The sequence below is a fragment of the Copadichromis virginalis genome, linkage group LG5 (genome assembly GCF_057382275.1).
Source record: "Copadichromis virginalis isolate Kocher_CV1m ecotype Utaka linkage group LG5, C_Virginalis_male_GT1.1, whole genome shotgun sequence".
Lineage (NCBI taxonomy): Eukaryota > Metazoa > Chordata > Actinopteri > Cichliformes > Cichlidae > Copadichromis > Copadichromis virginalis.
Genome location: NC_140622.1, coordinates 3,107,124 through 3,129,953, shown reverse-complemented (window position 1 = coordinate 3,129,953; position 22,830 = coordinate 3,107,124). Strand labels below are relative to the sequence as shown.

The 22,830-nt window shown below is 44.7% G+C and overlaps 1 protein-coding gene across 4 annotated transcripts in view; it reads left to right on the top strand.

Moving 5' to 3' along the window:
• The window catches only part of LOC146708760 (calcium-dependent secretion activator 1-like), a 344,830-nt gene that overhangs the window by 143,987 nt on the left and 178,013 nt on the right, over positions 1–22,830 (top strand). For all 4 annotated transcript variants that reach the window (XM_085455584.1, XM_085455583.1, XM_085455585.1 and 1 more), the window contains exon 9: positions 1,598–1,664. In XM_085455584.1, the coding sequence (XP_085311710.1) occupies positions 1,598–1,664 (67 nt within the window). The remainder of the gene's footprint in view (positions 1–1,597; positions 1,665–22,830) is intronic.

Sequence of the window (22,830 nt, the reverse complement as noted above, 5' to 3'; positions counted from 1 at the left end):
TTACTTTCTACTCGAGGATCTTTTTCTAGCTGACGGCTGGTAACTGTGCAGGGGCGGATCTAGCAAAGTTTAGCCAGGGGGGCCGATAGGGCATGGACAGGGAAAAGGGGCACAAAGACATACTTTTCTTTCTTATTCTCGTTTAAAATGTCTAGCTTTTAATAAATAATTATCTGAATCTGACACCCAAAGTTTTAATTTGATGCAAAATGAATAGAAGTCAATTGCTGTATATAGTGACTATTAAGTCTAATATATATACCCTAGTAAGCTATAGTACTTTTTCCTTTGGGAAGGTACCATCTGTGCAGTCTGCAATTTTGTTGAAGAAAGATGTTGAATCTATTTAATATTTCTTGAAAAATAATTGATTTCTGTGCATTTTTTTTCACACTGCATCAAATTAAGGTTGATTACGTCGATTAAGCATCACGAGGTGGAGCGTGAGGGGTGGTTCCCTATTTTTTATTTATTTATTTTTGTTGTTGCTGGGAGTTGGAACCCTATTAGTTAGGTTGCTTAATATTTATGCTAAGTACTCTTTAAAATACCAGAATAGAGAGGATGGTGTAGGTTTAAGTTTATTAGATTGATCAGTATTGCTGAACTATGAAATTTTTTTTTTTGCATACAGGTATAACAGAATAGCTTTAGTGTAGTTGTTGTTTTAAACTTGAGTATGAACTTATACAAAATGCAGCAAGATATTAAAAAACAGTTTTGTTGATTAAAAAACACTATATCGGATTCATATCGGTATCGGCAGATATCCAAATTTATGATATCGGTATCGGACATAAAAAAGTGGTATCGTGCCATCTCTAGTACCAAAACCTAAGAACTAACACAAAATCAGAAGAAACTAGAAAATAATAACAATAAACTCAAAACGCTGGGTCACCGAGCCAGTATAATGCATGACAGTGTAAGTGGGCCAGCGAAGACCAGGTGCAGGTCTCAAGTTCTTATTTAACATGTCTCTACTCATATTTATTTATTTTCATATTAAGAGTTCAGAATGATTGTTTAATCTACAACGTGTGACGCACATATTAAAGCGAGTTTTACTTGGAAATTCATTTGTTTACTTGATTTATTCTTATTTAGCTTTCTCCAGCTAAATGAGCTAAATGAGAAAATATTGGGACCACATCATATTTGCATTTTATTTAAGATGAGATTCCCTTTTTGATTTGACAAAAATCCAAGATTTCATTCTTGCATCCTTAATCCTCAGTCAATTTGCTGTTCTGCAGACTTTTGTATGCTGGCTCTGAGATGTTTTACAGATCCAATTAACTGGAATATTTTCATTATTTGTGCCATCAGTTATATTTGCAGTTTTTCTGTTATGACAAATACCTGTCATTTTAAGCACTGTAAGGATGCTGTGTCTGGCTGCAGTAAAAACATTTTGACAGGAGAGGTCAGTAGAGGCTCTTGAATAAAGATCCATGTGTCCTTAATACAGATTCAGGCTGGTGCATGAAATTTTAGCTGTGAATAATGGCATTGAAGAAAGAAGCAAAAAAGATGGTCACACTGAGAAATCTATGTAAGTCTTCTTTGAAATAATTAAGAGTGTTTTTACCCACAGGTACCTTTGGGCCATTGGCAAAAATGTATGGAAAAGATGGAAGAAAAGATTCTTCGTGCTAGTCCAGGTAAGTACAGCCAGTTCATTGGGTTTATTTAGCTCCGACAAGATAAGTCAAAGAAGAAATCAAATGAAAAAGAGAACAAGCACAAATAAAAACAACAAAGGTGCCAGTGACTGGGGACTCATCAGAAATGGTAACCTTAATTCAAAGGACTCGTAGTATAATCCTGTGCATATAGGTCAGTGCAGAATTTCAAGACTGAGCTCTGATAGAGGGTTTTTTAAGATAAATGAAGTGTAGCATTGTGTAATCTGTTTGTTTGAATATTGACTTTTAGATAGAAGTTATGCTGCTCCTTTGTCAGCTCTAATAATAATCAATTACATTAATTGAATATATTTAGCTACTGATTCCAAAGAACAATTTTTCCTGTTTGAGAATGAAAAGTTATAAAAAATTATATAATAATTATACCAGCAAGTTCATTTTGTTTAGTAGCAAACAGGAGCTAATTTCTCTGCTTGCCAAAAAAATAAAATAAATAATATATATATATATATATATATATATATATATATATATATATATATAAATAATTCTGAGCTCAACAACCTGATGGCACCCAACAGAGGAGCACGAGCAGCCTTTAACATAAGCTTTGCTTTATGACAATAATATTTTCACAGGCCACATGTTGTGTGTGCTACAAGAAAGAGAGATGCAGCCAAGCTGTCTTCCCTCGGCTGTCAGACGATTGATGGAGAGGCCAAGCAGGCTTTTGTCAGGAGGTGGGGGGTTGGTGTATGTTTGAGGGAAAGAGGAGGTAGCGGCCATTTCCTGGTTGCTCTACATTGGGAGGTGGGCAGCAGGCAGGAGGGGTGGGGGCTTTGGGCGGATGCCTGTCTCTTGTGTGTTAGAGAGGATATGTCTCAGAGGTACAAGTTGACAAGCGATTGACAAAGTCGAGTGAACACTATCTGGCCTAACACTCGCAGCTAAAAAAGCCGGAGTGCCGCCAACTTGAAGCCTCTCACTTGCTCCCAGCTAAATAGATAGCAAGTGACAAATATTGGTCAATAGAATGTGCAGTGTGTGTGTGTGTGTGTGTGTGTACGCGCGCATGTGTGTGTGTTTGTGTGTGTGTGTGCGTATGTAGGAGAGAGAGAAAAGGGGAGAGAGAGCGAGTGCACATTCAATAGAGTGTGTGTGTGTGTGTGTGTGTGTGTGTGTGCGTGCATATGTAGGAGAGAGAGCGAGCGAGGCCTTTTTGAACAAGACAGCACAGACTAGACGATGGAAATACAAAACTCTGAACTCTGCTCAGACACCGTAACTATGGTTGTTTAAATGGGCCTACTCCAATTGGAACACCTAGATGACAGATTCTAAAGGGCTGCACTCAGGTCTGGTGATGGGGCACAATATAGGCAGAGGAATTAAGCCTCATAGATGTTGACCCATATCACACCTATCTGTCTGCTACTCCAACACACTCACAGCGGATGAGTGTCTAGTCAGGTAAATGCTGAGCAAATGTACAGAAACTGATATCATGGCGGCACCAGCTGGCTGGGGTCTTGACCAAAGTCTTTAACCAGTCAACCGTACCATCCTTTTTAAACTCATCGTCCTTATCTTGCTATCAAAAATGTCCACTACAAACAATTCAATTTTTGAATTCAGTTTTATTTATACAGTGCCAAATCACAACAACAGTCGCCTCCAGGCGCTTTATATTGTAAGGTAGACCCTACAATAATACATACAGAGAAAAACCCAACATATGACCATATGACCACCATCATATGACCCATTATGAGGAAGCACTTTGGCAAGAGGAAGAAACCTCCAACTGAACCAGACTCTTGGGAGGCACGGCCATCTGCTGCGACCGGTTGGGATGAGAGAAGGAAGACAGGATAAAGACTGCTGTGGAAAGTGTGATTCAACTAAGACATCTATTAGCACATGTTGAGTGAGAAAGGTGACTGAAAAGGAAAAACGCAATGCATCATGGGAATCCCCCGGCAGCCTACGTCTATTGCAGCATAACTAAGGGAGGATTCAGGGTCACCTGGTCCAGCCCTAACTATATGCTTTAGCAAAAAGGAAAGTTTGAAGCCTAATCTTGAAAGTAGAGATAGTGTCTGTCTCCTGAATCCAAACTGGAAGCTGGTTCCACAGAATAGGGGCCTGAAAACTGAAGGCTCTGCCTCCCATTCTACTTTTAAATACTCTAGGAACAACAAGTAGGCCTGCAGAGCGAGAGCGAAGTGCTCTAATAGGGTGATATGGTACTACAAGGTCATTAAGATAAGATGGGGCCTGATTATTTAAGACCTTGTATGTGAGGAGCAGGATTTTGAATTCTGGATTTAACAGGAAGCCAAAACAGGAGAAATCTGCTCTCTCTTTCTAGTTCCTGTCAGGACTCTTGCTGCAGCATTTTGGACCTTAGTGGTTCAAGAGGTCTCTCCATTTACACGAACTGCTCTAATAGGATATTATGGTCGACAGTATCGAATGCTGCACTGAGGTCTAGCAGGACAAGCACAGAGATGAGTCCACTGTCAGAGGCCATAAGAAGATCATTTGTAACCTTCACTAAAGCTGTTTCTGTGCTGTGATGAGCGCTGAAACCTGACTGAAACTCTTCAAATAAACCATTCCTCTGCAGATGATCTGTTAGCTGTTTGACAACTACTTTTTCAAGAATATTTGAGATAAAAGGAAGGTTGGAGACTGAAAGCTGGGTCAAGAGATAGCTTTTTAAGTAAGGGCTTAACTACTGCCAGCTTGAAGGCCCATGGTACATTATTAGAGATAGGTTGATCATATTTAAGATGGAAGCATTAATTAATGGCAGGACTTCTTTGAGCAGTTTTGTAGGAATGGGGTCTAAAAGACACACTGATGGCTTGGGGTAAGTAATTACTGAAGTTAATTTAGAAAGATCAATTGGAGAAAATGACTAAATAAATATTGATGGTACTGAAACCAGCTGTATATAATATTATGTCTGTGACACAGTTATGAGTAATTTTTTCATTAATGGTTCAAATTGTATCTGTGATGAAATTAGTGAAGTCGGTACTAGTCAATGGTAATGGAATGGGTGGCTCAAACGAGCTCTGACTTTTTGTCAGCCTGGCTACAGTGCCGCACTACAGAGAAACCTAGGGTTGTTCTTGTTTTTCTTCAATCAGTGATGAGTAGTTAGATGTTCTGGCTTTATGGAGGGCTTTTTTTTATAAAGCAGCAAAATATTTCACCAGGCTAGATGATGATCTTTTAAATTTGTGATTCACCATTTCCTCTCCAGCTTTTGAGTTAATGGTCATAGTAAGCAGTGGTAGTAGTAAGACTTCAAGCTGCAGGTTTGACAGGATGAGTTGCAGCAAGAAAGCCATTGCTAAAATGTCAGAATAAGACAAAGAGGGTTGTCTGGGCCATGACACACCGCCACTGGACTACTGAAGAGTGCAAGAAGGTATTATGGACTGATGAATTGAAATTTGAACTACTCAGTTCATCACGCAGGATCTTTGTACTGTGTTGAGTAGGGTGAAAGGATGGTTACGCAGTGAGTGGCATCAACTGTCAAACATGGAGGAGGTAGTGTGATGGTCAGGGGCAGTTTTGGTGGAATGTACAAGTTGGAATGTACACTCTGTTCAAGTTGGTGACTTGTACAGAGTGAGAGGCACCCTGAACCAAAATGGTTACCACAGCATTCTGCAGTTCCATGCAGTACCCTCTGGTATGTGCCTAGTTGGTCAAGGGTTCATCCTACAGCAAGGTAATGACCCAAAACATAAGTCCAAGCTATACCAGGACTACCCTCAGGAAAAAAGAACAAGAAGGTAAGCTTGAAAACATGGAGTGTCCGGCACAGTCTCCAGACTTAAACCCCATCGAGCTGGTTTGGGATGAACTGGATAGAAGAGTGAAAGCAAAGCAGCCTACAAGGTCCACATTTATGGGAACATCTGCAACAGATATGGGAGAATATTTGATTTCTATTGTAGAAAGAATGCCACGGGTGTGTTCAGCTGTCATATCTGCCAAATGTTGGTTACTTTGATGAGTCAAACTTTAGAATACATTTTAGTGTATAAACTGATTCAATGATTTCTTTTTTTTAACTTTAATTGCTTATTTGTACTATGCTTTTATTTCAGAGTGCAATGAGACATAGGTGGGTAAAATTAGTAACAAAATAATTGACCTTTCTTGGGGTAGCGTTCAGATAGCTGCTCTGCTCTGTGTTGGTACAGGGCATTGAAGATGATAACAGTGGGTGGATTATATTCTTAAACTTAGTTACAGCGCTTTCAGAAAGACATCTACTTTGATAAAGTCTACTCTCCACCGCTGTGTAATCAATTATTGTAAAAGTAAATGTTATCAGGAAATGATCAGACAGGAGAGGGTTTTCAGGAAACACTGTTAAATGTTCAGTTTCTATGCCATATGTTAAAACAAGATCTAGAGTGTGATTAAAGTGGTGGGTGGGTTCTTTTACATTTTGAGAGAAACCAATTGAGTCTAATAACAGATTAAATGCCATGTTGAGGCTGTCATTTTTAGCATCTACATGGATGTTAAAATCACCCACAATAATGATTTTATCTGAGCTGAGCAGTAAATCAGATAAAAAGTCTGAGAAATCAGAGAGAAACTCTGTGTAAGGCCCAGGTGGACGATAGATGATAACAAGTAAGACTGGTTTCTGAGTTTCACAGCTGGGGTGGACGAGGCTAAGCATCAGGCTTTCAAATTAATTAAAAGTCTGTCTTGGTCTTTGGTTGAATACCAAGCTGGTGTGAAAAATTGCTGCTACACCGCCCCTCGGCCTCTGATTTGTGGATGCTAATAGTTAGCGTGACTCAGGGGTGTTGATTCATTTAAACTAACATAATCATCCTGCTGCAACCAGGTTTCTGTAAGGCATAGTAAATCAATTTGTTGATCAATTATTAAGTCATGTACTAACAGAGACTTGGAGGAGAGAGACCTAATATTTAATAATCCACATTTCACTGTTTTACTCTTTGGTTCAGATGTGGATACTGTATTGTTCTTTCTTTGTGAGTTTTTATGTTTAACTTGTTTGTTGCTGGTTTTTAGTTTGTTTTTTGTCTTTTTGGAAGCTGACACAGTCTCTATGGAGATGGGTTTTTGGGGAGTAACAGGAGGAGAGAAGCTGCAGAGAAGCGTGTAAGACTGCAACTCTGCTTCCTGGTCCCAACTCTGCATAGTTACTTTTGGGTGGTTTAATAAATTTGGCCAGATTTCTAGAACTGAGAGCTGCTCCATCCAAAGTGGGATGGATGCCGTCTCTCCTAACAAGACCAGGTTTCCTCCAGAAGATTTGCCAATTATCTATGAAGCCCACATCGTTTCTGGGACACCACTCAGACAAACAGCAATTTAAGGAGAACATGCGGTAGGGTTAAATCCCTAACAAGGATATTAGTTTCGTTGTGTCTTGTCTAGGCTCCACCTCCTCTGTCCTGATTGGGTGCTGCTGCCTTAATCAAGTCAATTATTAATCAGCAAAGCCCTATATAATGTCTGTAGAGCTCTATTTCTGGGCCTTCTGGCTACTTTGATTGCCGTACTCACTGCGTTGTGCAGGCTTAAATGCCTTTGACTTATATTTCAACCTCATGTGACTTTGTTTAGACTGTGTTTGTAAGGGGAGAGCTGCCTTTTTTTGTTATTCCTCAGTTTTTCCTCTTCATGTGCTAGTTAGATAGGTTATTGTTGTTGGCTGTACACTTTGTTTTCCTTGGAGTTATTATTTCCTTTTAGGGATGTTTTGTGTTTTGTGACAAGATGGCGCGGCCACGTCCAGACGCCTTCCTGACCGCTCTGCTCTGACTATCCACTTTTCTTGTTTTTTACTTATTTTTTGCTCTGGTTTACATCCCAAAATCCTCTAGTCTTATAGTATGCGACAGCGGATCACTTGTAAACATCGGTGCCAAGGTTGCACATCTAATCTTGGACACTTTTAAACCCGACCCTTCTTGGCCGCCAGAGATTCTACGTGGACCACGAGGGAGGTAAAACGGTGATCTGCCCAATCAGGAGCTACGCTACAGGACTCACTCAACGACGTCGACTGGGACATGTTCAGAGCATGCGCAGTCAACATCAACGGTTTATGGAAGTAGTAGTATGCTTCGTCAATATGCTAGCGGAGGAGATTATCCCCACTGCGAGAGTCACCACATTCCCAAACCAGAAACCGTGGATGGACAGATCGATCCGCTCTGCAGTGAACGCCAGGACCGCCTCCTACAACGCGGGTCTCGCCACTGGCGATATGAGCGCCTACAAAGCGGCCTCATACGGCGTGCGGCGCGCGGTGAGAGATGCCAAATGCAGGTACTGGGAACGTGTGGAGTCCCGCTTCCACCAGGGCGACACACGGAGTATGTGGCACGGACTACGCACCATTACGGACTACAAAGCCAGGGACACTGCGCTGATCAACTCCGACTCTGCATTCACCAACGAGCTGAATCAGCTCTACGCCCGTTTCGAGGTTAGCCAGGCGGCTAATGCTATCTACCGCCTGACTACCGAGGACAGTGACGTCATCAGCGAGAGACCGGTGACCAGCATCACGGAGCATGACGTCCGAGCAGCATTGAGGAGAGTGAACACAAGGAAAGCGGCGGGGCCAGACGGCATCACCGGCCATCTGCTGCGCTGCTGTGCTGACCAGCTAGCAGGTGTGTTCACTTACATCTTCAACGAGTCCCTGGCGAAGTCTGTGGTCCCCACATGCTTCAAAAGATCCACCATCATCCCTGTGCCCAAGAACAGCAAGCCCTCATCCCTGAACGATTACCGGCCAGTTGCACTGACCTCGGTAGTAATGAAGGTGTTTGAGAGGCTGCTGAAGAACATCATCTCCTCCTCCATCCCAGACACCACAGATCCGCTGCAGTTCGCCTACAGATCCAACAGATCCACAGGGGATGCCATCGCCCACGTCCTACACACCACTCTCAGCCATGTGGAGAAGAAACAGGGTAACTATGTGCGAATGCTGTTTGTTGATTACAGTTCAGCGTTTAACACAATAGTGCCCTGCAGACTGTTCACAAAGCTCAGGGATCTGGGACTTAACAGCCGTCTGTGTGCATGGGTGTTGGACTTCCTCACTGGCAGAACTCAGGTGGTGAGGGTGAGTAGATGCATCTCTAACAGTATCACCATCAACACAGGGGCACCTCAGGGATGTGTCCTCTCGCCACTGCTCTACTCCCTCTACACTTCAGACTGTGTGGCCACCCATGGCTCCAACACCATTGTGAAGTTTGCTGACGACACAGTGGTGTTGGGTGCCATCTCCAACAACGATGAGACGGCCTACATGGATGAAGTGAAGAATCTGGCATCTTGGTGCCAGGACAACCACCTCCAGCTGAACGTCGGCAAGACCAAGGAGCTGGTGGTGGACTTCAGAAGGAGTCAGCACAGAGACTACAAGCCCATTATCATCAATGGAGCTCCAGTGGAGAGGGTGCAGTCCTTCAAGTATCTTGGTGTCCACATCTCCTCAGACCTGACATGGTCTGCCCACATTCAGGTCCAGACCAAAAAGGCTAGGCAGCGCCTGTATCACCTACGACAACTGAGGAAGTTCAGGGTCTCTCCAAAGATCCTCAGGATTTTCTATAGAGGCGCTGTGGAGAGCATCCTCACACAGAACATGACATCGTGGTTTGGGAACAGCTGTGTGAAGGAACAAAAAGCTCTCCAGAGAGTGATCCGTACAGCAGAACGCTGCTGCAGGATTGCTCTCCCCCCGCTTCAGGACACCTACACCAGGAGATGCCGGACTAGAGCAGCGCAGATACTGAAGGACCCGTCCCATCCTGGCAACAAACTGTTCCAACTTCTGCAATCTGGTAGAAGGTTCCGCATCTTCCGGGCAAGGACAGAGAGACTCAAGAGGAGCTTCTATCCCCAAGCCATCCGGGCCCTAAACACACACACCCGCCCTCTCACATCATCTATAATTGACTGAGACAGGACTCTTCCAGACACTAAACCAAGGAACAATGTACATTTCAAATTCCTTTAATTTTAAATATGTTTATATTGTCTATCCTGTAAAATAGTCAGATGTCTATTCATATTAATGTACAGAATTCACCTGCTGGCTGCTACTACTGCACATTCACCCAATGTATATACTACATATATATAAAAAAAACACCCAGCACACCCCTGCGGGCGGTTTATCCTTCAAGCTCGGGTCCTCTACCAGAGGCCTGGGAGCTTGAGGGTCCTGCGCAGTATCTTAGCTGTTCCCAGGACTGCGCTCTTCTGGACAGAGATCTCCGATGTTATTCCCGGGATCTGCTGGAGCCACTCGCCTAGCTTGGGAGTCACCGCACCTAGTGCTCCGATTACCACGGGGACCACCGTTACCTTCACCCTCCACATCCTCTCGAGCTCTTCTCTGAGCCCTTGGTATTTCTCCAGCTTCTCGTGTTCTATATATATATATATGTATAAAAACACCCAGCACGCCCCTGCGGGCGGTTTATCCTTCAAGCTCGGGTCCTCTACCAGAGGCCTGGGAGCTTGAGGGTCCTGCGCAGTATCTTAGCTGTTCCCAGGACTGCGCTCTTCTGGACAGAGATCTCCGATGTTGTTCCCGGGATCTGCTGGAGCCACTCGCCTATCTTGGGAGTCACCGCACCTAGTGCTCCGATTACCACGGGGACCACCGTGGTAATATATATATATATATATATATATATATATATATATATGTGTGTGTGTGTGTATATATATATATATATGTGTATATATATATATATATATATGTGTGTATATATATATATATATGTGTGTATATATATATATATATATATATATGTATATATATATATATGTGTTCTTCCTCTACCCCCCCCCCAATTTTTGCACATGTCGAGGAGCGCGTCAGGTTACATTTCACTGTGTGTTATACTCGTATAACTATGCATGTGACAAATAAAGAACCTTGAACCTTGAACCTTGTTTGCTGTATAGGCCTTAGCTCTCCTTGAAGTTAAATGTCAGTCTAAGCCTAACAGAGTTTTAAACTAGCAGAAAGTAAACATTTGAAATGCCATTTGGACTCCTCTTTCACTATTTAACTTTATGTTAGTCCTTTTTATCCCTTAAACTAGCCAAGGGATGTAACATGTGGCTAAACATGTCAATCCTGGTCCAATTGGGTAGGAGAGAAAACTACAGAGTCTGACATTGTTTTGGCAGAACAGTTGAAATGATAATTTCCCAGTAGTATAAAAAATACAAATGCACTAAGGTTCATTTTTTTGAAAGAAATTAACAGAAGATTGTACACTATGCACAATTATGAGTTTGTGACTGTGGTTTATTGTGGTCCTTTACTTACTTATTATTGAGTTGTTTCATTTTTATTGCTCTATTCTTTTGTGCTGTAGAAGATGCACTTAATTTCTTGTTGTGGAAATGACAATGACAATAAAGTATCTAAATCTGATATAGCATAGATTGTTTATATATAACATGTGTTTGCATTTGGAAAATTGCATTTTGCATTTGCCCATGTCGGCTGATGTGGTGTCCTGGCCCACATCCGATGAAAATGGGTTTTCTGAAGTTGCTCCTACACTGAGTAAAAATATTGTTTCCTGCTGTGTTATGCTTGAACCTCAGTACATTCACCTTTCTACAAAGAAATCACAATACTGTGTGGTCAGTGTCTGGACCTGAAGTTTTAAAAACACTGATTTTACCGGCTGAACTCACAAATAAAGGGACTTCAGTGGTTGACAATAAAGTTAAGTTAAGCGGCTGTTTCTAAGGCAGCAGATTTTCATCGGAGCATTCTGTTCCCACAACTGTGATTTACGTCATGTTATGATTTAGGGACAGAGCCCCTGATTTCAAAGGCTTAGCCTTGTTTCTTGAAAGACATTGGAGGGATTGCTGAGTTTTTATTTATAATGGTTTTTCTGTTTCTGAAACTGTTAATAAAGACACCATTTTGTGTTCACAAGCTTCTCAATGCCCACATTAAGTGTCAGATGTCTGATCCAGTTCAATAAATTATTTTTCTGTTTCTAAGCTTTCTGATGAGAGGACGGTATTCGTTGCATCTCAGACAACCTTCAAGCATGTTTGTTTTTAGCCTATGCAAAAAGGCCCTCTGTTCAACTCAGTTTCTGTAACCCCTGGACCCAAGCCTCCCCAGAGACTGTTGTTCCACCTGGGGCCTCCCCCACCTGAACTGAGACCATGGATTTTTTCCCTGTCAGAGCCTGAGCAAACTGAGGGTCCACAGTACCTTTTTCCAAGGACCTGGAGGGTGTCTGCTGTTATTTATGGCCTCCTGCTGGGCTGTCTGACTGCCATTGTCTGCAGCTTCCTGCCATGCCACCTGAGCTGGTTCATCTCTGGCATTGGCCACCCAGCCGGCCCCCAAAGTTTCTTCGCCTCACTAGGGGCCTCCCAGCCAGGCAGCAGAGATTCTTAGCCTTTTCCGCTGGCCACTCATCCAACTCCCTGAACTACTTAGACCCTGCTGTGGGCCAACCAACTGACCTCATGAACTGCAGCCCTGGCGTGGGCCGACTGGTCATCAGAACTGCTCGAAAGCCCTGCTTCATGACCAGCTTGACCCTGTGCACTGTTTCCTGTGTTTATTTGAATTTTCTTCTTCCTGCGTTGTTTGGCAGTATCATTAGAAGCATGCATTTTCAGTTACTCGTTTTTGACCACGATATGGACTGCTTTCTTCCATTTGCCCAATATCTCTACAATTAGAAACATCCCTGTGGCGACGCATAGTCGGCGGTGCCCACCATGTCAAACACACGGGGAAGCAGGGGTTGTTCGGTATTGTGGTGTGTTGCATGTGCGGCTGGCAGCTTGTGAGCTGCAGTCGCGGTAAAAAAAAAGGCTCAAAACAACACTCTCTGGACCTGCCGTGTCTCATTCACACTACAGTGGTGGCGAAACCCAGATGCTGGCCGAAATAGCGGCCACCCAGAGGGAGCAGGCGGCAGAGGTGCGCCGCCGGTGGGAAGAGCTGCGGGACCAGGCTGAGTGCCACCTGGGCTGAATCGCGGAGCTGGCGACATTGCTCCAGGCGTAGTCAACACCTCTGCCGCCAACCCCACAGGTGGAACCTGGCGGTGGAGGAACCATGTGGGGCACCTCGGCAGCTGGAGGTGGTGGACGAGGCGCGTGGGGGTCCGCGCCTGCGAGAGGAGGGGGAACAGCTGGGTGAAAGAGTGTTCCTGCCACGAGCGGTGGAGGAGCCGCTCCAGCCGGGGATGGAGGAAGTCCACGAGGGTCCGCTCCAGCAGGGAGCGGTGGAGGAGTCGCTCCAGCTGGTAGCAGTAGAGGAACTGTGTGGGGAGGTGGAGGTCCCCGTGCAAGGGGAGTCTGCTCGATCTGGGTCCCAGGGCACGACCTGATCTGGACCGACGGATGCCGGCCCAGCCGCCTGTGAGCAGGAGCTCATGACTGTGCCTGCAGGGTCATGTCGACTTGGCCACCTGGCGAGCCGACACGACCAGGCGGTCTCCAGACCAGCGTTGCTGCCACCGCTGGAGGCGTGGCCGGCCTCTGGAAGGGACACGGCCCTATCGCTGGGTTGGAAGCCAGTTAAGGGGAGTAGGTTTGGCCGGACGGCTTCCCAGCCTCAATCAGGCAATGGGGGTATGTGGTGAGTCGTGGTCGGCGGTGCTGTGCGGGCTCACCTACACGGCATGTGCAGGTGAGGTACATAAAATGGCTCAAAACAACACTCTCTGGACCATTCACACCACAATCCCATCTCAAATTGGCACTGAAAAACTAGTTTATGTATTTATTACTTTTAGGCTGGACTGCTAGACTAAGTTATAACTAACTAACTAAAAAGCCAGCTGACCCAAAAAGATGGCCTCAGAATCTCATCTCTGATTTTTGTGGATGATGTGGTTCTGTTGGCTTCATCGGGTGGGGGCCTCCAGCTCGCACTGGAACGGTTCGCAGCCGAGTGTGAAGCAGCGGGAATGAGGATCAGCACCTCCAAATCTGAGGCCATGGTTCTCAGCTGGAAAAGGGTGGAGTGCCCACTCCGGGTCGGGGATGAGTTCCTGCCCCAAGTGGAGGAGTTCAAGTATCTCGGGGTCTTGTTTGCGAGTGATGGGAGAAGGGAGCCGGAGATCGACAGACGGATTGGGGCTGCAGCTGCAGTAATGCAGACGCTGCACCGGTCCGTCGTGGTGAAGAGGGAGCTGAGTGTAAAAGCGAAGCTCTCAATTTACCGGTCGATCTACGTCCCTACCCTCACCTATGGCCACGAGCTGTGGGTAGTGACCGAAAGAACGAGATCGCGGATACAAGCGGCAGAAATGAGCTTCCTCCGAAGGGTGGCTGGCCTCTCCCTTAGAGATAGGGTGAGAAGTTCGGCCATCCGGGAGGGGCTCAGAGTAGAGCAGCTGCTGCTCCACATCGAAAGGAGCCAGCTGAGGTGGTTCGGGCATCTGACAAGGATGCCCCCTGGGCGCCTCCTGGGTGAGGTGTTCCAGGCATGTCCCACCGGGAGGAGGCCCCGGGGCAGACCCAGGACATGCTGGAGAGATTATATCTCTCGGCTGGCCTGGGAACGCTATATTGGTTACTGTTCCCTGTTCCATATTTTAAGTAGAATGGGAGTTTTCAGGCTCCTCTTCTGTGGAACCAGCTTCCAGTTTGGATTCAGGAGACGGACACTATCTCTACTTTTAAAATTAGGCTTCAAACTTTCCTTTTTGCTAAAGCATATAGTTAGGGCTGGACCAGGTGACCTTGAACCCCCCCCCCCCCCCCCTTTGTTATTCTGCAATAGGTCTAGGCTTCCCATGATGCACTGAGTGTTTCTTTCACTCACCTTTTTCACTCACTAGTTCTTTATAAGCTATATTATATTTAATCATTATTTATTGTTAATCCCTGCCTCCCTTCCACAGTATGCATTTTTCTTGCTTTAATCCCCTCACCCTAACCAGGGACGGGCAGATGGCAGACTGTCCCTGACCTTGGTTCTGCTGGAGCAGTCTTCCTGTTAAAAGGGGGTTTTTCTTTCCCACTGTACCTAGCGGGGTTATATAGGTTGTTTCTGCTTTTTTATGTTATTTTAGGTTGCTTATTCTACAATATAAAGCACCTTGAGGCAACTGTTGTCGTGACTTGGAGGTATATGAGTCAAACTGATTTGAAAGTGTGAGGACAACAACCTCACCCTCACCGCGGACGCGGGCTAGACGAAGGAGATAGTGGACATGATGAAGGAAAGGAGACTCCACCATGCATTCAGGAGCTTGAAGTCAACAGGGTGGTCTGCTTTAAATAGCTGGGATTCTACATAGTGAGTATCTCACCACACAGCTGGTTAAAAGGGCTCCACACTAGCTATATTTTCTAAAGAGGCTGAGGTAGGTTAGCATGTCACCCAGATCCTCAACAACTTATACAGCTCAATGGTTGAGCATCTTGACCAGCTACGTCACCATGTAGTACGGCAAAGCAAATGATATGGACTGCAAATGCTTGCAGAGAGTGGTAAAAACTGATGAAAAGATCAAAGGGAGTCCACTACACTCTCAATAGAACATCTGCTGTCATGCACATGAGTCCACAGGATAGTTACCTCCCCAAAGACTCTACCCTCTCGCATTACTGTCAGTTCACACTTCTACCATTTCAACAAAGGTACAAAGTGTGAAATCTAGGACTTGTAGACTAAAGACATCCTTCTTCCCCACTACTGTTAGACTCATAAACACGTGACAGGAATTTATAACCTTGGACTACCTCAATTTGCAACTGTACATTTTGTAATTTTTGCACACGTAATTGCATGTAATGTTCATATTTTGAAAAGGGAGACAGATGGTTTGCAAGAGCAGTGAAAAGAGGCTATCTATGTCCACTATGAGTGACCATCTTGGAACAGGGGGGCTTATGACACCAAGTGTCTGCCACCTACAATGCAGTTTTGAGATCCCTTCCCCAGTCAAATCTTGCATCAGGTGATCTCAGGTGAGGCAAGGTTGTGCAATGGTTTAATCCAAAACCTCTGGTGAAAATGACCCAAGCCTTTTTTCAAACCTTGATAACATGATCAGTGGTCGGTCAACAACTCTCTTAAGTGACAACCCCCATTAAGGTTTAAATTCCTGGGACTCACCACCATGGTTTTAGAAGCGTCTCAGATGAGAGGTGAAACATCTTCGAGAAACCTGAAGAAGTCCAGTTGCTTTCTTTCCAAGTAATTGCACCCTCACTGTTGTCTACTGCACATGAAGTTGATGTAGCATATTAAATTGCATAACTATATACATAGCTTATTTTAGCTGTTATATGCGGATTTTAGGAGAATAGGTCATCTGCCACACTCAACTGTCCTGCCAACCACCAAACCCAGAGTCGGCCAGTGGATTGACAGAGAGAGAGCCATGATTTTCCGTTCCAGAGTACATGTCTCCACTTCTCTAGAGTTCAGTGGCAGTGTGCTTTACACCACTGCATCAAACTCTTTGCATTGCATTTGGTGATATAGGGCTTGAATGCAGTTGCTCAGCTATAGAAACGTTGTCCATGAGCTTCGTGACCTTTAAACAAACTTTCATTACAAGTTTCAAGACCTTTGAACAAAATTTCTTGTCTTTTTTTTTTGCCATAAAGAAAAATCTGGATAATTTCTGCTGTCTGAGTCAGTGATATCTTACTCCATGGCGTCATGTTCAAGTCTGGAAAATTGTAGAGTTTAGAAGGTTCTTATAGAGCATAAAAAGGCCTGTCTATAGAGCATAGAGACAGGGATGATGAGAATGGTAAACGGCCTGTATTTGTATAGGGCTTGTACTAGTCCCCCCTAGGGACCCCAAAGCGCTTTACACACCCAGTCATCCACTGGTGGAGGCTACAGTTGTAGCCACAGCTGCCCTGGGGCAGACTGACAGAAGCGAGGCTGCCATATCGCGCCATCGGCCCTTCTGGCAGTAGGCGAAGTGTCTTGCCCAAGGACACAACGACCAAGACTGTCCGAGCCAGGGCTCGAACCGGCAACCTTCCGATTACAAGGCGAACTCCCAACTCTTGAGCCAAGATCGCCCTAGATCGAGAAGGCAGAGAAGAAGCTTGTCGTGGTAGGTGTGGCAGACCGTGGGGATGAGAGGAATGAGAACCCCCTACTCCCGTGCTCCATGCTCAGTCTCCGTTCCCTGTGTACCGTCCGTATGCTTCCTGATTTTCACAAATCCTCCTGGGGAAACACGCATACAAAGGCAGCCATGAGTATTTAGCAAACTGGCACTAACCTTGCACATATTACTGAGACTGACAGGAAGTCACTCAACGATCCAGCATCAAGGAGCTCTCAGCCACACTGTTTGGTAGCTCCTCTGACGAGGCTTGATCAGCACCAGGTGTGTGTGGAGATTCTTGGGTGTGACCGGTCAGCTGGCAGGGCCACACCCACCAGCCCTGAAAGTGCCTGTCACGACCGCACCCTCACACACACGCACACACCCATACACACCTGCCAGTACACAAACAAGGAACACAGGACAGCAGCAGTGCAGAAGGCACAACCCTCAAATAATAATAATAATAATAATTATAGTCCACACTGCTCACGGACCCCGAGTCCCTGGAACCGGGTCCGTGACAGAGCTAGATCTTTACTAAAAAAATACTGACCTGCACAGCTTGGACAGAAGACATATGTAGAAGCTGAGTGTTCTGTGCAGTAATGCCTTCAATCTGCTTGATACTTTATACAACATCCCCATTCACCCATTCAGAGACATTCACACTGATGGATGCATCAAAGATCAGCTGGGAGTTAGTATCTTGCCCAAGGAGATTTGACTTGTAAACGGGAGCAGCCATGGATCGAACCACCTACCATCTAAATGTCTTGGTGCAGTCTCAATCATCCAGGTAAGTAAATCTCAAAAGGTTGATCCTGTTCATCTGGATGTTTTCAGTGGGAGAAAGGTTTCGTCAATCAACCAAATGACTTCTTCAGTCTCAGCTGACTGCAGGTTTCCCCAACCTTATAAACAGAACATTTGCATAATGACTGAAATGCTTTGATCAGTGGTTGTTAATCAGTAGATGTTGATTAATGGTCACGACAATTTGCATATTAATGATCAAGGAACTGACCTCGTAGATTTAAGAATTTTAGCAACAATAGTGGCACTCATGTCACTGCTGTAGATGCTTGACAGGAGCTTGGATGTAATTAAGCTGACAGAAGGTGCTGCCTTACATTACCTATACCTCTAGAAACACATCCAAAAAATGGCTTTTCAGTTCAGTATGAGATAGTCAGTGTTCTTCATGACTCATGAAGGAGTTAATCTGGCCTCCTCCAGAGACCAACATGTCTCTTCTCCAGAGACTTGATCTTGATCTTCTCTAGGGAGAATACTTCTGCATGGCAACTTCTAGGTAAAGAGATGGAAATGTGGGATGCCAAAATAGCATAGGAAATTATCTCCTGTTTTGCTCCATTTATGCAGCTGATTATCCTAATATACCTGACACATTTTTCATGCTCTCTTGATCTATGAAGAAATGTCACTTGGAGTCTGGTACGACTCTAGCCAACTCTGCTGCCACAATCCTGAAGTCCACAGATTAATCAGAAACATTTGTCTGTCCCTGATGAAGATTTAATAATTTTAACAACATTCATGGCATTCATGTCATAGCACACACACACAAACAGCCAAGCCCTTTCCAGAACGAAGTGCTCATCCTGTTTGCCTTTGTTCAACGGCAAACGAGCAGATATGGGTCCTGCTGATGTAGTCTTTGGTTAAGGAACTGCTATGGCTCTGTTCTTTTATTATTATTTTTTTTAGCAGTGTATGTATCCTATCAACCTATCACAGAGAGAGAGAGTGAGAGAACATTTTGGGATGGAAAAGAAGGGTGGTGTCTTGTCTGTACTTTAGATTCTGATTAGTTGTTGTGGTGTCCTGGAGGCCAGGGAGCTGCTGGAGCTGCTGGAGCTGCTGTTCCCTCCATTCTTTATTTGGCCTCAGGTCTCATCAGTGCTCATCAGTAGTGGGCATTTGTCATTTGTCTCTCACACACACACACACACACACACACACACACACACACACACACACACACACACACACACACACACACACACACACGTGCGCGTGCTCAGAATGAACCTTCAGATAGAGTCAGAGCTGCCACTTGCAACAGGAGGAGTGGTGACAATGGTCTGTTGGCCAGGCATGGTGATTTGTGACGACAAGTTGGTATGACTGGCAGCTACAATAACAGCAGGCCAGCTACAGCAAGCAACAGGGTGTCACTACAGTTCGTGTTTGCAGCACAGGAAACAATGACAAAACCACAGCCACTATCTTTAACCAGACTCATACACTGATTTATGGGTTAGCACTGGCCTTTTATTGACTGCAAAGTGTAAAGCACTATTAGCATTACACTGTCTAGTCAGTGTCATATTACACTACATATTACAGCACAAATGTGTTAGGTTAAACAAACAGCCCATTTTACTTTTTTAATAGTCTTACTAATGCACTATCCATTTCTTGGTGTAAATGCATACTATAACATTAGTATAACACAGTAAAAAAATAATAATGATGCTAGTAATACTCATTTTAGCTACATGAGGTAGAAATGGATCACATAACATTTCAAATTCAAATTCAAATTTTTATTTGTCACGTACACAGTCATACACAGTACGATATGTAGTGAAATGCTTGGACAACTGCTCGTGACCTAAAGAAAACAAAAAAGGAAAAGGCTATGAATAAGATAGGAAATAAATATGAAAAATTAAAAAGGGTAAATTTAACTAGGAAGGAATAAAATATAAATTAAGGTTAAAAATGAAATAACTGTACAACACAAATTAGAATGAAGGGTAAATTTAACTGGGAGAGAATAAGAAAAAATATATAAATTAAAGTTGAAAATAAAATAACTGTACAACAAAATACACAGTATAGAACTATATAAGAATGTATGAAGAAATATAAATAAATAAATACACAATAACAGCAGCTGTACAAGTATTAACTGGAAATGAAGAATATAATGTCCAGTGTTGTGCAATCCACATTATGTCTTGTGCAGTGCAAATATGCTTAAAGTGATTTAAGTGATGAAGTGAAAACAATGTCCAGAAAGTCCAGTGTGTGTGTAAGAACTATATGTGTGGGTCAGTACTGTGTGGTGGTGTGATTGAGAGACCGTATCGCCTGCGGGAAGAAGCTCCTCCTCAGTCTCTCTGTGTTGGTCTTCAGGGAGCGGAATCGCTTTCCTGACCTCAGCAGAGAGAACAGTCTGTTGTTGGGATGGCTGAGGTCCTTCACGATCTTCCTGGCCTTGGTCCAGCACCGCCTGCTGTAGATTGAGTGCAGGTCAGGGAGCTCGGAGCGGATGGTGCGCTCAGCTGACCGCACAACCCTCTGTAGAGCTCGTCTGTCCTGCATGGTGCTGTTCCCGAACCAGGTTAAGATGTTTCCCGTCAGGATGCTCTCTATGGTGCAGGAGTAAAAGTTCCTGAGCACCTTGGAGGGCAGTTGGAAGTCTCTCAAGCGTCTGAGGTGGTAGAGACGCTGACGGGCCTTTTTCACCACGGTGTTGATGTGACAGGACCATGACAGGTCCTGCGTGATGTGAACTCCGAGGTATTTGAAGCTGTCCACTCTCTCCACTGGGCACTCGTTGATGACGGGGGTCTGGTAGTTCCTCTCCTGCTTAGTGCTGAAGTCCACTATCAGCTCCTTTGTCTTACTGACGTTTAGAAGGAGGTTGTTCCTCTGGCACCAGTTCTCCAGATTCCTAATCTCCTTCAGGTAGGCCGTCTCGTTGTTATCAGAGATCAGGCCCACCACGACGGTGTCGTCAGCAAACTTGATGATGGTGGTGGAGCTGGTAGTGGCCACACAGTCATATGTGTACAGAGAGTACAGCAGGGGGCTCAGAACACACCCCTGGGGGGCTCCAGTGCTGAGAGTGGTGGAGGCTGAGACATGTCCGCCCATCCTTACTGCCTGTGGTCTGCCAGTTAGGAAGTTGGAGATCCACTGACACATAGATGAGCTGAGTCCCAGATGCTCCAGCTTGGTGGTGAGTGTGGAGGGAATTATGGTGTTAAATGCAGAGCTGTAGTCTATGAAGAGCATTTTAACATAATTCCCCCTTCTAGTGTCCAAGTGAGTGAGTGATGTGTGGAGGAGATGAGAGATGGCATCGTCTGTGGAACGATTTGGACGGTAAGCGAACTGTAGTGGGTCCAGTGTGTCTGGTAGTGAAGAAATGATGAAGTCTCTGACCAGGCGTTCAAAGCACTTCATCACTACTGAGGTGAGGGCTACAGGGCGATAGTCATTGAGAGAAGCAGGGTGGGGTTTCTTCGGAACAGGAACAATGATGGACTCTTTGAAGCATGTGGGGATCACCGACTGAGATAAAGAGATGTTGAATATCTCAGTGAACACAGGAGCTAGCTGGTATGCGCAGTCTCTGAGGATACGACCTGGGATGCCGTCTGGTCCTGCTGCTTTCCTGGTGTTCACTCTCTTGAAGGCTCTCCTTACTTCATGCTCGGAGATGACGAGCACGTTTCCGGTGCTGGCAGTATCTTCCTGTCTGCAGCCGTTAGCGCCGCTTGCACTAGCATCGTTGGAGTCCTTAGCTGCAGCCTCGAAGCGAGCATAGAAAGTGTTCAGCTCGTCTGCCAGAGTCACGGCCGCGTTCGTCATACCGGTTGTTGGTGCTTTATAGTCCGTTATTGTCCTTAGTCCCCGCCACAGGCTCCTAGAGTCACTCTGTTGGAGTTGTGACTCTAGTTTCCTCCCGTAGCGCTGCTTCGCCTCTTTCACCGCCCTCCGCACGTTATATGACGCAGCTTTGTACGGGTCCATGTCCCCCGTCGTGAGTCCCGTGTTGTAGGCAGCGGTGCGGGATCTCAGAGCGTCACGGATGGTTTTATCCACCCACCCACCTTTAACAAGGTGAAATGATAAGGGCACGCACACACAAGGGTAGGAGTTTGTGTCTTAAATAGCTATCCGATTGTTCAGTCTGACGTCACTAGCCGTGTCTAAAGTCTTTCATCTTTAATAAAATGATCAGCGTTCTGCTCTACCAGGTGTAACAATTGAGTTTAACATCCAGGCATCCATGAAAATGGAATTTATGACATTTAACGGAGTTAGAAGTTAGCAGGAAGTTAGCTCGCTAGCTTCTATCTAAATACAATATAGCATGTCCTGACTGCGGGGTTTTGGAAACAAATTAAAACGTACAGCTCTGTTATCACTTCCAGCATAAATGAAGACAGAAAACTAAACAGCAGTGACGTTTGTAGGGTTACTGAAGTTGGGCTAGCTGCTATATAATGATGTGCTACGTGACCGCTAGCGACACAGCTATGTTAGCATAATATAAACAAGCTAACTTTTTTTCCACTCGATAAAAGTTAACGTGAGTGTTCTCGGTGGTCAGGAACAAATGTAATTGCATGGCATGATGGACCAAACTTCAGCCAGGAGAACAACTGAGATAATCCATCCACAATACGAGGTTAGTCATTCATATACTGCTGCATGGGCTGGGCTGTAGTTACATCCTAAGGTTTTAAAAACTGAGCTTAAATAAATGATTAGCGGTAATAAAAGCCGAGGGAGGTCAACAGTGATCACTGACTGTTTTAGGAGCTTTTTGAGATCAAATAGAAGAAAATACAAAACATTAAACATGTTAACAACACAAAAGCCATATTAAACGCAGACTACTTTAGGCCCGGAAGTAGGATTCGTCACGTCATCACTGAACAACCGGATTGCGCTAATGTCCACATTTATGTTAATCTCTTATTAACAGCTTAGTCGTAACAATTTCTGTATTTTTAACATCATGCCAAATTTTTAGTTTTACTTAATGTACTATCACCAAAAGTAGCCTAATTCACACCCTGTAAATGAATGCGCCTTCACATTGCTCCCCCTAGTGGAGCCGCAAGACATTACCACTTTTCTACCACATTTCTAAATGCTGCTCAGGGGCACTACCACTCGTGGTTGCATCATCCACGTGACAGGCAGGGGATATCATTACGGCTGCCCAACAACCGGTGGGTAATTGGTCGGGAATCCGTTAAGCATCCACCATT